The 15,036-nt window shown below is 46.2% G+C and overlaps 1 protein-coding gene across 4 annotated transcripts in view; it reads right to left on the minus strand.

Moving 5' to 3' along the window:
* Positions 1-7,363: 7,363 nt before the first annotated feature.
* The window catches only part of LOC122940408 (oocyte zinc finger protein XlCOF22-like), a 43,116-nt gene continuing 35,443 nt past the window's right edge, over positions 7,364-15,036 (minus strand). For all 4 annotated transcript variants that reach the window (XM_044297075.1, XM_044297076.1, XM_044297074.1 and 1 more), the window contains one exon: positions 7,364-9,525. In XM_044297075.1, coding sequence (XP_044153010.1) covers positions 7,688-9,525 — 1,838 coding nt within the window. In that variant the 3' untranslated portion in view covers positions 7,364-7,687. The remainder of the gene's footprint in view (positions 9,526-15,036) is intronic.

Raw genomic sequence — 15,036 nt, forward strand, 5'->3', positions numbered from 1 at the left:
ATAACAATGTCATCCAGAGCGCCCCCATAACAGTGACATCCACAGCGCCCCCAAAACAGTGACATCCACAGCGCCCCCAAAACAGTGACATCCACAGCGCCCCCAAAACAGTGACATCCACAGTGCCCCCATAACAGTGACATCCACAGCGCCCCCATAACAGTGACATCCACAGCGCCCCCCCCCCCATAACAGTGACATCCACAGCTCCCCCCCTAACAGTGACATCCACAGCTCCCCCATAACAGTGACATCCACAGCGCCCCCATAACAGTGACATCCACAGCGCCCCCCATAACAATGTCATCCACAGCGCCCCCCCTAACAGTGACATCCACAGCGCCCCCATAACAATGTCATCCACAGCGCCCCCCCCTAACAGTGACATCCACAGCGCCCCCCATAACAATGTCATCCACAGCGCCCCCATAACAATGTCATCCACAGCGTCCCCCCATAACAGTGTCATCCACAGCGCCCCCATAACAGTGACATCCACAGCGCCCCCCATAACAGTGATATCCACAGCGCCCCCCATAACAGTGATATCCACAGCGCCCCCCATAACAGTGACATCCACAGCGCCCCCCCATAACAGTGACATCCACAGCGCCCCCCATAACAGTGACATCCACAGCGCCCCCCATAACAGTGACATCCACAGCGCCCCCCATAACAGTGATATCCACAGCGCCCCCCCATAACAATGGCATCCGCAGCGCCCCCCCATAACAGTGACATCCACAGCGCCCCCCATAACAGTGACATCCACAGCGACCCCCCATAACAGTGATATCCACAGCGCCCCCCATAACAGTGACATCCACAGCGCCCCCCATAACAGTGATATCCACAGCGCCCCCCCATAACAGTGACATCCACAGCGCCCCCCATAACAGTGACATCCACAGCGCCCCCCATAACAGTGACATCCACAGCGCCCCCCATAACAGTGATATCCACAGCGCCCCCCCATAACAATGGCATCCGCAGCGCCCCCCCATAACAGTGACATCCACAGCGCCCCCCATAACAGTGACATCCACAGCGACCCCCCATAACAGTGATATCCACAGCGCCCCCCATAACAGTGACATCCACAGCGCCCCCCATAACAGTGATATCCACAGCGGCCCCCCATAACAGTGACATCCACAGCGCCCCCAAAACAGTGACATTCACAGCGCCCCCCCATAACAATGTCATCCACAGCGCCCCCATAACAATGTCATCCACAGCGCCCCCATAACAGTGACATCCACAGCGCCCCCCCATAACAGTGACATCCACAGTGTTAAATGAATTCGGCCACTGATCAAAGTTAAATTTTAGCGAACATTATCAAACATTGACAATAAAGAATGCACATGTCAAGAGTAGGCAATTAGTAGTCTCTGACTAAATGTAAATAAAAATTTAATGTGTGCCTCTACATGTGCAGGGTATATAAAAGTGTAATATCGTCCACTGATCTCACACTGCCAACACACAGAGGGTGATGCCCCACATCATATACATTTCAGTTCAGCCCGGCCCAAATTCATTTAACCCTTTAAAAACACCAGTTACTTATTGAAATCCGTCTGTTCACTTTGCTGCCAGTTCTTGTGCCCAGAACCTGTTTGGGCTGAACTCCCCTGCATATGGTGCGGGCACCACCCTCTGTATGTCACCAGTGTGAGATCAGTGCCCGAATCCATTTCATTCTGCTCATTTTGTGCCTGTCATTTGTATTTTAATGCCGCTTTCACCTGATTTCCCCTCGGGACACTCACTGCAACTTTTGAATAAGAAACCAACTTCAGCCTCGTGTCCTGTATTTATATATCCTTGGGGGTGTGATCCTCTTCTTGTAGTGACACTCATTTTATCCAGTCATGTTTTTAGTGATTTTTAGAAAAGGTTGAATTTTCCAGTACTCTGCTCCAGTCCACGTCTCTGAGATCTCCTGGATATGTCTTCTATATAAACACCCACTGCTCCAGTCCACGTCTCTGAGATCTCCTGGATATGTCTTCTATATAACGCCCCCTCCTCCAGTCCACGTCTCTGAGATCTCCTGGATATGTCTTCTATATAACGCCCCCTACTCCAGTCCACGTCTCTGAGAGCTCCTGGATATGTCTTCTATATAACGCCCCCTGCTCCAGTCCACGTCTCTGAGATCTCCTGGATATGTCTTCTATATAAACACCCACTGCTCCAGTCCACGTCTCTGAGATCTCCTGGATATGTCTTCTATATAAACACCCACTGCTCCAGTCCACGTCTCTGAGATCTCCTGGATATGTCTTCTATATAACGCCCCCTCCTCCAGTCCACGTCTTTGAGATCTCCTGGATATGTCTTCTATATAACGCCCCCCGCTCCAGTTCACGTCTCCGAGATCTCCTGGATATGTCTTCTATATAACGCCCCCTCCTCCAGTCCACGTCTCCGAGATCTCCTGGATATGTCTTCTATATAACGCCCCCTCCTCCAGTCCACGTCTCTGAGATCTCCTGGATATGTCTTCTATATAACGCCCCCTGCTCTAGTCCACGTCTCTGAGATATCCTGGATATGTCTTCTATATAACGCCCCCTGTTCCAGTCCATGTCTCTGAGATCTCCTGGATATGTCATCTATATAACGCCCCCTGCTCCAGTCCACGTCTCTGAGATCTCCTGGATATGTCTTCTATATAACGCCCCCTGTTCCAGTCCACGTCTCTGAGATCTGCTGGTTCGGTGTTCTATATAACGCCCCTGCTCCAGTCCACGTCTCTAAGACCGTGTTCACACACCATAGGTAGTCTAGTAATAGGAGCCCATGCCACACTGATACCTTACCAGTGGTGCAAAAGGGCTCCGATGTGTTCTTCACAGGAATACATTGACTAAAGTCTCAGTTCCTAACATCAGTTTGAGGGAGTAGCCAGTTGCATATCATTGTGGTGCACCTTTCACAGTGATTTATGAAGTGTGAACTTGGCCTTAAGGGCGGATGGAGCAGTGTATCTGTGGCTGTGGTGCCTTATATGTGTGGATGTGATGAGTGTTCCACTTACCTGGGGGCAGGCGTGTCCTCCTCTGACAATCCGTCACTATGGGGCCTCCTGGGCTGTACCACCATGCAGTATTCGGGCTCCAGGAGAAGGTACAGGACCTGTGATGATGTCATGACCATGTGATCAGGTGTGGGAGGAGTCATGGAGATCACATGACCAGGTTTATCTGCTCTGTTTATGTGAGAATCGTTAATTTCTAACGATAATTTGTTTTCCCTTAGTCCTAACAGTGGCACAGATGGGGTATTCCGACCCCGTGGACTGGTAGGACAGGTGGAAATTTTATTGACACTTAAATAATTGACTAGACCCTCCCACCTCTAATGAAGAGGGGGATCACCCCCAGTTCCCTTGTGTAGTTACAAGTAGAAATAAGCAACAATAATGTATAACAATTTAACAACCAATAACTAAGGGGGTGGGGGGGGGGGAATTTGTGTGCCACTGTTAGGACTAAGGGAAAACAAATTATAGTTAGAAATTAACGATTCCCTTACGTCCTAACCAGTGGCACAGATGGGGATTAGCAAGTAGAAACCCCCAAGGGAGGGCTCTCATGCCTGGTGGAGGATATCACTGTCCGACCAAATGAGGAACATCTCTATCCAAGAATCCACTCTATAGTGTAAGATAAAAGTGGAGATAGAACTCCAGGAAGCTGATTTACAGATGGAATCGAGCTTCTTTCTGCAAAGGAAGTAGCCACCGCTCGAGTAGAGTGGGCCTTTACAAACTCAGGTGGCTCAGAACCTAAGACACATAAGACTCCCGAATTGCCCTTCAACAAACGTCCCAAGCCGGCAGCAGTACCTTAGCGTAGCCAGCAGCGTGTTTGTAACGATCATTTTCTTCCTGCAGGCAGATGAAGCAAAAGCTGTAAAAACATTCTTTAATCCCCTGCCGCTGCGCTTCTCTAGTCAGGCTTGAAGTCACGGGGGCAGCGGCCTCCTTGCTTCAAGTCATAGTAACCATGCCCCCTTCCCTGCCCCTTCGCTGTGATTGACAGCACTTATGCACGACAGTTCGGCTGGCTTTGCTGAACTGCCGGCTGTCAGTCACAGTGAAGGGGCAGGGAAGGGGGCATGGTTACTATGACTTGAAGCAAGGAGGCCGCTGCCCCCGTGACTTCAGGCCTGACTAGAGAAGCGCAGCGGCAGGGGATTAAAGAATGTTTTTACAGCTTTTGCTTCATCTGCCTGCAGGAAGAAAATGATCGTTACAAACATGCTGCTGGCTACGCTAGGGTACTGCTGCCGGCTTGGGATGGTTGTTGGAGGTGACAGGTTCCCTTTAAAGAATAAGGAGCATGAGTTTGAATTAAAAAGGAAATAAATCTCTGAAAAACATATTAATAAAAAGCCCCATGCGTCATGTAAAATAAAGTTGCAAAAATTAGGTAGGCAGCACAATAAATAGATTGAAGGGGTTGTCCGGGGTCAGAGCTAAATCCGGGCATATCCCCTTTTTCACCCAGGCAGCCCCTCTGAGATGAGCATCAGAGCATTTCATGTTTTGTTTTTTTTTGTTACATTTTTACACTACTACGCGGAGGCTTCTCAGTTGTTTTACAGGCTAGGGCAGCGCTAAAGCCTGCCCATTAGTGCCGGTGACGTCACCTGCAAAGCTGCTAGGCAGAAGCCTCCGCCTAGCAGAAACCCCGTAATGTCACTGAATCTGCAGAAAAAGTCTTGTCCTGCGCGATAAATGTCGGATGCTCCCCTCAGAGGGGCTGCCTGGATGAAGAAGGAGATATGTCTGTTCAGCTCTGAACCCAGACAACCCCTTTAAGATTGGTCCATTAAACAACCATATGCTCTAAATAAATGCATATGTCATTAAAGCGGTTTTCTTGATGGCCTATTATCAGGATAGGCCATAACTATCAGATTGAATAAGATTGAGGGGTCTGATACCTGGCACTGCAATAGTGCTGCAACTCTGTGTCCCCCAGACAGAGCCGGCAAATCCATTAGGCCACCGGCCAAGGCCTCGCGCTGGTGGGGGCCTTGCGGGCCAGCCGGTTGCCTCCCTGTAAAGAAAATTATTTCTCACCCGTCGTCCTGTCCAAACTTACTGAACTTGCGCTGCGCAAGGCGCCTGCCCAACCTGCGTGTGCCCGTGCAGAGGCCCTCATCACGCAGGCAATGCAGCAGTTCAGCGATGTCACGTGAAGGGAGTGGCGGGGTGACTGGCCGGCGAGTGGCAGCGCGAAGCAGGGAGTCTGACTGGAGCTGTTGAATGTTGAGTACCGTCACTGTGAGTGCGCTCTGTCTGTGCAATGGAGGGGAAAAATGTGCCACTGGAGTTGGGGGGGGTGGGGGGCTGAAGATGTGCTGCCATGGAGAGGCAGAAATGTGCCATGGGGGGGGGAGAGATATGCTGCCATGGAGGGGGAGAAATGTGTCATGGGGGGAGAGATTTGCTGCAATGGAGGGGGAGAAATGTCATTGTGCCATGGGGAGGGAATAGATGTGTTGCCATGGAGGGGGAGAAATGTCATTGTGCCATGGGGAGGGGGTAGATGTGCTGCCATGGAGGGGAGAAATGTGACATTAAATCTGGGGGCACTTTTTACTGGTACATAATTAAGGGGCATCTATGGGGGCACATTTTACTGGCACATTATTGGGGGGCACTATAGGGGCATCTACTGAGGCCACAAAGAAGGGGTATGTTATATGGGGGGCTCTGTACAGTGGCATTTTATACTGGGACACATTATGGTGGGTGCTATGGGGAAGGGGGGAGAGGAGTACTATGGGTCATCTACGGGGGGCACTAAAAAGGGGTATTTTATGCTTGCAAATTATGGGGGATACTGAGGGCATCTACTGGGGCACTATATAGCGGCATTTTATACTGGTACATTATCGGGGCACTAGGAGGAATGGGGGAGAGGAGCACAATGGGGGCACTATATAGAGTATTTTAAACTGGCACATTATGGAGGCACTATGGGAACATTAGTATGATTGGGGGCATTACAAGGGGGTATTTTGGCACTGTCTATTATAAGGAGAATTATTACTACTGGGGGGGCAGTATGGTGGGCTTTATTACTTCCCCATGGTATGACCCCCTAGTAGCAGCACCAGCCTCTCCCTGCTCTGTGACCCCACTGCCCCTTCTCCAAATCCTTATTATGAAATCTTTCTCATTAGGATAAAATACATCAGCTCCACTAATATTCAGTCAGATGCCCAAATATTGGGGGAAAAGGGAGATGATCTTTCTAAAATACCATTGGTGGGTCACAAACTATTTATGGTTGCTAAAAGGTGTTTGCTTCAGCTATGGCTATCAACTGAGGTTCCCACTATTGCAATGGTTGTAGTACAAATGGGCAAACTATTTCATTTGGAATGGCTAGAGGCATTAAACTGCAAAGAGGCGCTTGGAAGGAGTTGGTTCCGGACCTGGAAAATGTTTATCTTATCGTATGTCCCAGACACAGATTTCATGAAAATTATGAGCCCATTCAAATTGACAGCATGGTATCTAAAGGAAGATCTAAAGGGAGGCCTAGGTCCATTGCGAGTAGTCAGATAAGGCTCAGAAGCCACTCTGAGTCTCATTTGGAGGCCAAATATTTGGGTGATCAAAAGGGATAGTGATGATAGGGCTCTCTCGGGATATTTACAGAACAACAGATCTTCATCGGAAAGGTTGGGGGGGGGGGAGGAGGAAAGGGGTTATACCAGTTTACTGGGGGGGGGGGAGAAAATTAAAAATGAGATTCTGAATGTACTGTTTGACTTGATTTTTACTGTACTTTGGTGAAATGTAACAGTGAAAGGAGGATGATGTTATGCCTTCGAAAATTGTCTGACATATGTAATTTGCTTGCCATTGTATGGAATCTCTAAAACTTAATAAAAAGATATTTGAAAAAAAATAAAAAATACATCAGCTCCACCGAGCCCTCCAGCCAAAGTGTTGAAGTAGTGTCCGAAATCCCCAAGGGCGAAGCCAAGTAATTGTAAGTTTTCATGTGAAATATGTTTGTTATACACATATAGCATACACTGTGCCACACAATATACAGTATACCGCTACACTGTGCCACACAATATACCTCTACACTGTGTAGTCTGTTCTATAAGCACCACATTATTTTCTGTCCACCGCCACAAAACTATTTGGAAGTGCCCCTTCCGACTCGGGAGAGGCACTACCAGATTGTTTTGTGGCGGCTGACAGGCTCTGCATTTATTTTCCCTTAAAACAATGCTGACAAATGTATTGCACATTTAATAGACAGACTAAGGATACTATACCAAGTGTTTTTGTTTGTAGTTGATCTTTATTATCGCTTGCATACCTTGTGTTTGTGGGGGCCTCATGTTCAAGTTTTGCCTAAGGCCTCACAAAGTCTAGAGCCGCCTCTGCCCCTAGACTCCGTTGAAGTGTCACCATTTGTTGCTGCTCTCCAGAAGGGATGGTAAGATGCACCCCAATGGGAATTAAGTCCATAGAGTCAGGGTCTGGAGTAAACCAGTGTGCTTCTTTACTGGAGAAATTCAGATGCAATAAAATACAGGCAAAGGAGGATCTGAAGGAATAAAGCCAGTTAGTGACCACCATAAAACCGCATAAAGGAGGAGGTCACTAACGGGCTGAGCATGAAGATGGCTTCTCTTATATGTGTTTTTTTTGATGATTAACAAGAGATATTTTATGTTTGAAACACATATCACATTCTGAACATGAAAATGGCTTCTCCCCTGTGTGTTTTCTCTGATGTATAACAAGATAGGATTTCTGGTTAAAACATTTCCCACATTCTGAACATGAAAATGGCTTCTCCCCTGTGTGATTTCTCTGATGTACAACAAAAGCTGATTTATGTTTAAAACATTTCCCACATTTTGAACATGAAAATGGCTTCTCCCCTGTGTGATTTCTCTGATGTACAACTAGAGATGATTTCTGGATAAAACATTTCCCACATTCTGAACATGAAAATGGCTTCTCCCCTGTGTGTTTTCTCTGATGTATAACAAGATTTGATTTACATGTAAAACATTTCCCACATTCTGAACATGAATATGGCTTCTCCCCTGTGTGATTTCTCTGATGTACAACTAGAGATGATTTCTGGATAAAACATTTCCCACATTCTGAACATGAAAATGGCTTCTCCCCTGTGTGTTTTCTCTGATGTATAAGAAGATATGATTTACATTTAAAACATTTCCCACATTCTGAACATGAAAATGGCTTCTCCCTTATGTGAATTCTTTGATGAACAATAAGAGCTGATTTCTGGTTACAACATTTCCCACATTCTGAACATGAAAATGGCTTCTCCCCTGTGTGTTTTCTCTGATGTATAACAAGATATGATTTACGGCTAAAACATCCCCCACATTCTGAACATGAAAATGGCTTCTCCCCTGTGTGTTTACTCTGATGTGTAACAAGATATGATTTACGGCTAAAACATTTCCCACATTCTGAACATGAAAATGGCTTCTCCCCTGTGTGTTTACTCTGATGTGTAACAAGATATGATTTACGGCTAAAACATTTCCCACATTCTGAACATGAAAATAGCTTCTCCCCTGTGTGTTTACTCTGATGTTTACCAAGATATGATTGACGGCTAAAACATTTCCCACATTTTGAACATGAAAATGGCTTCTCCCCTGTGTGAACTGTCTGATGTTTATCAAGACTTGATTTACATTTAAAACATTTCCCACATTCTGAACATGAAAATGGCTTCTCCCCTGTGTGATTTCTCTGATGTACAACTAGAGCTGATTTCTGGTTAAAACATTCCCCACATTCTGAACATGAAAATGGCTTCTCCCCTGTGTGTTTTCTCTGATGTATAACAAGATATGATTTACGGCTAAAACATTTCCCACATTTTGAACATGAAAATGGCTTCTCCCCTGTGTGATTTCTCTGATGTACAACAAGAGTTGATTTATGTTTAAAACATTCCCCACATTCTGAACATGAAAATGGCTTCTCCCCTGTGTGATTTCTCTGATGTACAACAAGATGTGATTTACGGCTAAAACATTTCCCACATTTTGAACATGAAAATGGCTTCTCCCCTGTGTGATTTCTCTGATGTACAACAAGAGCTGATTTATGTTTAAAACATTTCCCACATTTTGAACATGAAAATGGCTTCTCCCCTGTGTGAACTGTCTGATGTCTATTAAGACCTGATTTACATTTAAAAGATTTCCCACATTCTGAACATGAAAATGGCTTCTCTTTTACGTGAGCTGTTTGATGTTTAGCACTTCTTCTGTGGCTTTTATTCTGTGTTACAGTCTGTGATGAATCAGAAGATCGGACCTGTTTAAAATAATCAAATGATGCATTGTTGCTGTGATTGGATGAAGGTATATCTTGCATATTGGCATGCTCTTCAAATGTATCTCGTGTGATACCACAATCATCTACTTCAAAATCTGCAAATACCAGATGTTTCTCTAAGTTCCTGGTACAGTCATCTGCCAAGAACAAAACAAATTTTATTATTGATGAATAACATTAAAATTGTATTGAAGTTTTATAACTTTTCCAATAAAAAATCCACAGAAAGTACAAAGTATAGCACACAATTAGAATATCAACTGACTAAAACTGTGATGGACAAACAGACCACAATCTAATAGTAGACCAAGGGGCATAACTAGAGAATGCTGGCTCCCACCTTGAGCAACTTCCCTGCAACCCCCACCAAGTCAGTCATTTAAAAGATATATAAATAAAACATTTCCTAGCGCTGGATAATAGGCGACAAATCCCCTCTTAGTGCCCCACACAATAGTTATCTCCCCTCAGTGTCCCTTTCACAGTGGAATTCCCTCTTAGTGCCCTCTTCACAGTATTGATGCTCCCTAAGTGCCCCCACTCAGTAAAATGTCTTCTTGATGTCTTTAAACAGCAGTTATGCCCCCTAAGTGCCCCTACACAGTAGTTATGCCCCCTGTAAGGGATCGTCTCTTTTCAGGGGGTCACACTCAGATATCTCACCAGACAACATATTTTCATGTCCAAACTGCATTTATTTTAATAGTCTTCTTATAAAGGATAGTCCAATTATACATCACTGGGTGGGGTGAGGTTCCCGCACCGCCAACACTTAAAACACAAATAAACGCCTGCCCGTCTAGGTGCTACCTAAACACAATACGTCCCTACCTCACTCATAGAGCTCAGTTCACACATGGACAACATATGGGTCTTTCCTCAGCCAACATCAATACTGCAGCCTCAAGGCTGTGGCAACTCCAGTACCTTTTGGGGGGAGTGTGGCCCAGTAGTCCTCCAGACGTTGGGCGTGCAACCCTCGTTCTTTAGGTGTCGCTAGGTCATCCAAACCTCAGGCTATTCAAAGCCTTGTGACCCTCAGTCCTCCTGACTCAGACCACACACAGAGCCTCTGCTTCACAAAACAGTCTCGCTCTCCCTCCTCGGACTGACCTACTCTGAGGCGCTTTATGCAAGCCTGATTACAGCAGGCCTCACCTTTGATCACCTCAGGTAGAAAGGAAAACCCGTATTGGAAGGGTGTGGACTGGGAACTCCCTCTACCAAGCCTAGCCACCAGTCCAAGTAAAATCCAGCCCAGAAAATGTCTACAGAAATGTCTCAGCAAACTATGCTTTGCAGAGACTACTGCCACTCTCTGAATTTTATCTGTCTCACCCATCTGATGTACCTGAAGTTGGACAACACACCTTCCAGCTAGGGTTGTTGCGGGTATCGAAATTTTGATACCCAATCGATACTTTTGTCCCGGTATCGATACGATACCGGGATTTCAGTTTTTTCGATACTGGGCTGCGCTTCTGCGCAGTCTAGTATCTCTGAACATGAGCGCGCTGCTATCGGCGCAGTCATGTTCTCTTAGCAGCACGGGGAGAAGGAAGCTGTCCTCCTCCCTCCTCCCCCCTGTGCTGCTGCCGCTGCCACCAATGAGAAGAGAGGGGCGGAGGAGGGGCGGGCGCACTGCGCCACAAATGAGAAGAGAGGGGCGGTCGCACTGCGCCACCAATGATAGGACTATTCCCACACAGAGCGGCGCCCAGCGATGTCTCAGCACTCACAATTATTCCTGGTCGCCGATCCGTTCGCCCGCAGTGCCCCATTACTGTCTCCTCTCCTGCTCCACATGCTGCTGATTACTATCAGAACGATGTGGAGGAGACATCAGCTTCACTAGTGGGCGTTCCTTCTCCCTGCGCTGCGATTGGACAGCGCTACAGACAGGGAGAAGGAACGCCCACTAGTGAAGCTGCTGTCTCCTCCCCATCGCTCTGATAGTAATCAGCATGTGGAGCAGGAGAGGAGACAGTAATGGGGCACTGCGGGCGAACGGAGCGGCACCCAGGACTAATAGTAAGTGCTGGGACATCGCTGGGCGCCGCTCTGTGTAGCCTGATACTTAGTCTGGACCCAGGAAAAGTAGTCTTTAACACAATACAGGAGGCGGGTGCCGCCAGCAGAATCGCATTGCCGGCACCCTGCCCCTGACAGGGAGCTGCGATCAGCGGCAGTTAACCCCTCAGGTGCGGCGCCTAAGGGGTTAACTGACGCTGATCTGCCAGTACCCGCCTCCTGTATAAAGGGGTAATTATCATTGGTGGTGCAGTGTGCCCCCCCTCAACCCCCCCATCCCTTTAAAATCATTGGTGGCACAGTGCGCCGGCCCCTCTCAACCCCCCAGTATTAAAATCATTGGTGGCAGTGGCCACAGGGTCCCCTCCCCCTCATTGGTGGTGCAGTGGCAGCTTCTGATCGGAGCCCCAGCTGTGTAAGCCTGGGGCTCCGATCGGTTACCATGGCAGCCAGGACGCTACAGAAGTCCTGGCTGCCATGGTAACATCCCTGGTGCTGTGTGCACAAAGCACAGAGCAGCAGGGACAGTGTGAAGTCCTATTCACCCTGATAGAGATCTATCAGGCTGAATAGGACAAGGGATGAAAGATCCCAGGTTCTAGCCCCTAAGGGGGGAAATAGTTATTAAATAAAAAGTGTAAAAAATAAAATAAAAAAAAATAAAAAAAAACCCCACCAAAATATGAAGTATAAATCACCCCCTTTTCCCAATTTCACATATAAAATATATAAATAATAAACATATTACATATCGCCACGTCAGAAAAGTCCAAACTATTAAAATATAAAAAAAAATCTAGGTGGTGAACTCCGGAACAGAAAAAATAAATAAAAACTGCGTGATTCGCCATTTTTTAAAATGCGGAATGCACGTGGCTTTTTTGGTTTATTTTTTTCGCGTGGTATCGAATATCGCAATACTTTTTCATGGTATTGAAACCGAATAAAAAATTTGGTATCGCAACAACTCTACTTCCAGCACTGTTCACATTATTACATCCCTTTGTGCGCCCCCTGCAGTAGTGCTGTCCCTTAGTGTCCCCTTTACATCAGTGAAGCTCCTGTACTGTGAATAAAGGTAAAGTAATACCGCGCCCATCATGATTTTCCCAGCAGCAGACAAATATCTGGTGTTCAGTGGTGGACACACTCAGCTTTTCATGGGAATTTTTCAACCATTTTTTGCATCCCTTTCTTGGTCGTCTGGACGTTTTGCATACATTTTTAACGGCCATTATTTGAGGATGATTTTTTTTATTTAATTACCAACCCATGTAGTATACATAATGTCCCCCATAGCGGCCTCAGTTAGCAATAATGTCCCCCAGGGTGGCCCCCAGTAATGATAATGTTAATAATGTGTAGGGTTTTGTTTTCATGGGGAGGAAAAAATTACTCCTCTCATCCACATGCACGTGTAGAGAAAAGTCGCTCTTTGTTTGGTGCTAAAGGACCTGCACTCTCAGTGGGATGATGTCACCATGCACTCCTAAGCAATAATGCTGGGAGAGCATGGTGATGTCATCACGTTGATAGCACAGGTGCTTCAGCACCAAGAGAGACTGCCTTGTGTGTGCAAGCGGATAAGGCAATTTATTTTTATTTTAACCCCTGAATGGCCATTTTCCACTAGTGTACCCATTTTAAACTGCGATTACATGGATGCTCTCCTGTCTAAATGACCATTAAAAATAGTCCCATTAGTTTACATGGGGTCCATCTGGCAGTGAAAACGGCCACAAATAGGACATATCCTATTTTTCCCAACTACGATTCACTCACCTTAGAAAAAAATGGCCACATGAATAGCGCCATTGAGTTCAATTCATTCTAAAAACAGCGGTGTGCCATTTCCACTGTGTGTATGTAGCCCTATCCTGCAGCCTTTCCCGATTACACAAACTACATATAGCGCCGAAGAATAATCCTGTGACCTGAACATCATCACTGCAGCTAGGACACTGTGCACACCGAGGTCTCTCCAAATCTCAGTCCTGTCGCTGTCAAGTAAACAAACTGCAAGGCCCACACCATAACAACTTCCTTTTTCCGTGTATTTATATTAAAGGGGTTGTCTCATCTGAGACAATGGGGGCAATTCGCCAGGATATGCCCCTATTGTCTGGTAGGTGCGGGTCCCACCGCTGGAACCTGCACCCATCTCCTAAACGGAGCACCGAAAGTGATTGAGGGTGCACTGTGCATGCGCAGCACTGGCTTGGCTATTTCCGTCAGGCCCATAGAAGTGAATGGAATCAGTGGCTGGTCATGCACAGTGCGCTACCTTTCACTTCTATGGGGAGAGCGCTTGGTGGTGGCCGGACCAGAGTCCTCCAGCCAGCACTTTGGCCCGCTCTGTTCTCGATATAGGTGCAGGTCCTATCGGTTGGACCTGCACCTATTACACAATGGGGGCATATCCTAGTGATATGGCGCCATTGTTTCAGATGAGCCAACTCCTTTAACCCCTTAGTGACCAGCCTGTTTTGGGCCTTACTCACCAAGCGTTTTTCATCCTTTTTTCATCGTCGTGTTCCAAGAGTTATAATTATTTATTAATTTTTTTCCATCTATATAGCTTTATGAGGCCTTGTTTTTTTGTGGGACAAATTGTAGTTTATAATGGCGCCATTTTGGGGTGCACATAACTTTTTTATTCATTATTATTAACTCTTTCTGGGAGGGAGATGGGAAAAACAGCAATACTGCAACTGCGTTTTTATGTTATAAATTTTATGGGGTTCATTTTTTGGTATAAATTACATAATTTAATTATTCTCTGGGTCACTACGACAACAGTGACACCAAATACATATAGGTTTTTTTTCCCGTTTGACAACTTTTTTGCAATAAACCCTTTTTTTTTTTTTTAAGAAAAAAATGTCTTTGCATTGCCACTTCCGAAGACCCATGACTTTTTTCTTTTTTCTTTCTGTGGCATTGTGAGAGGGTTTGATTTTTGCAGAATGACATAGTTTTCATTGGTAATATTTTGGAGTAAATGGCGCTTTTTGATCGCTTGTTATTAAAATTTTTTGGTGGCAACTAAGAATAAATGAGCAACTCTGTCTTTTTTACGGCGTTTAGTCCAGGTCGTTACGGACGCAGCAATACTAAACATATGGGGGATATTTTTTTTTTATGTCATTTTATTTTTTTGAATAAATATTATTATTTTTACCACTTAATAGTCTCACAAGGGGACTATAACAGACAACATTCTTATTGATTTCAAAATGCAGTGCATTAACTCTATATTGCATTCCATTTTACTATCAGTGCTTTTCTGACATCGACCAGCAGGCTGCGTCAAAGAGGCATAGCCTGCTGGAAATTACTCAAGGCTGGTCTGGGGCCTAAACGAGACCCCAGCCAGCCTTCACACACATCGGCACCCCATGATCGCATTTACAGGGTGCGGATGGGAGACAGAGCAGTCCGCTCTGTCAGCACTTTACATGCGGCGGACAATGGCGCCCGCCGCATGTAAAGTGTTAAACAGCCCAGATTGGCACTCCTGCCAGTCCGGGCTGTTAGAGCAGGAGCGCGGCTCTCATGTGAGAGCCAGTTCCCCGCTGCATGGGGGACCAGGGCAGAGCCTAGACTGGGCTGCCATA

Source organism: Bufo gargarizans, chromosome 6 (genome assembly GCF_014858855.1).
Source record: "Bufo gargarizans isolate SCDJY-AF-19 chromosome 6, ASM1485885v1, whole genome shotgun sequence".
Taxonomy (NCBI): Eukaryota; Metazoa; Chordata; class Amphibia; order Anura; family Bufonidae; genus Bufo; species Bufo gargarizans.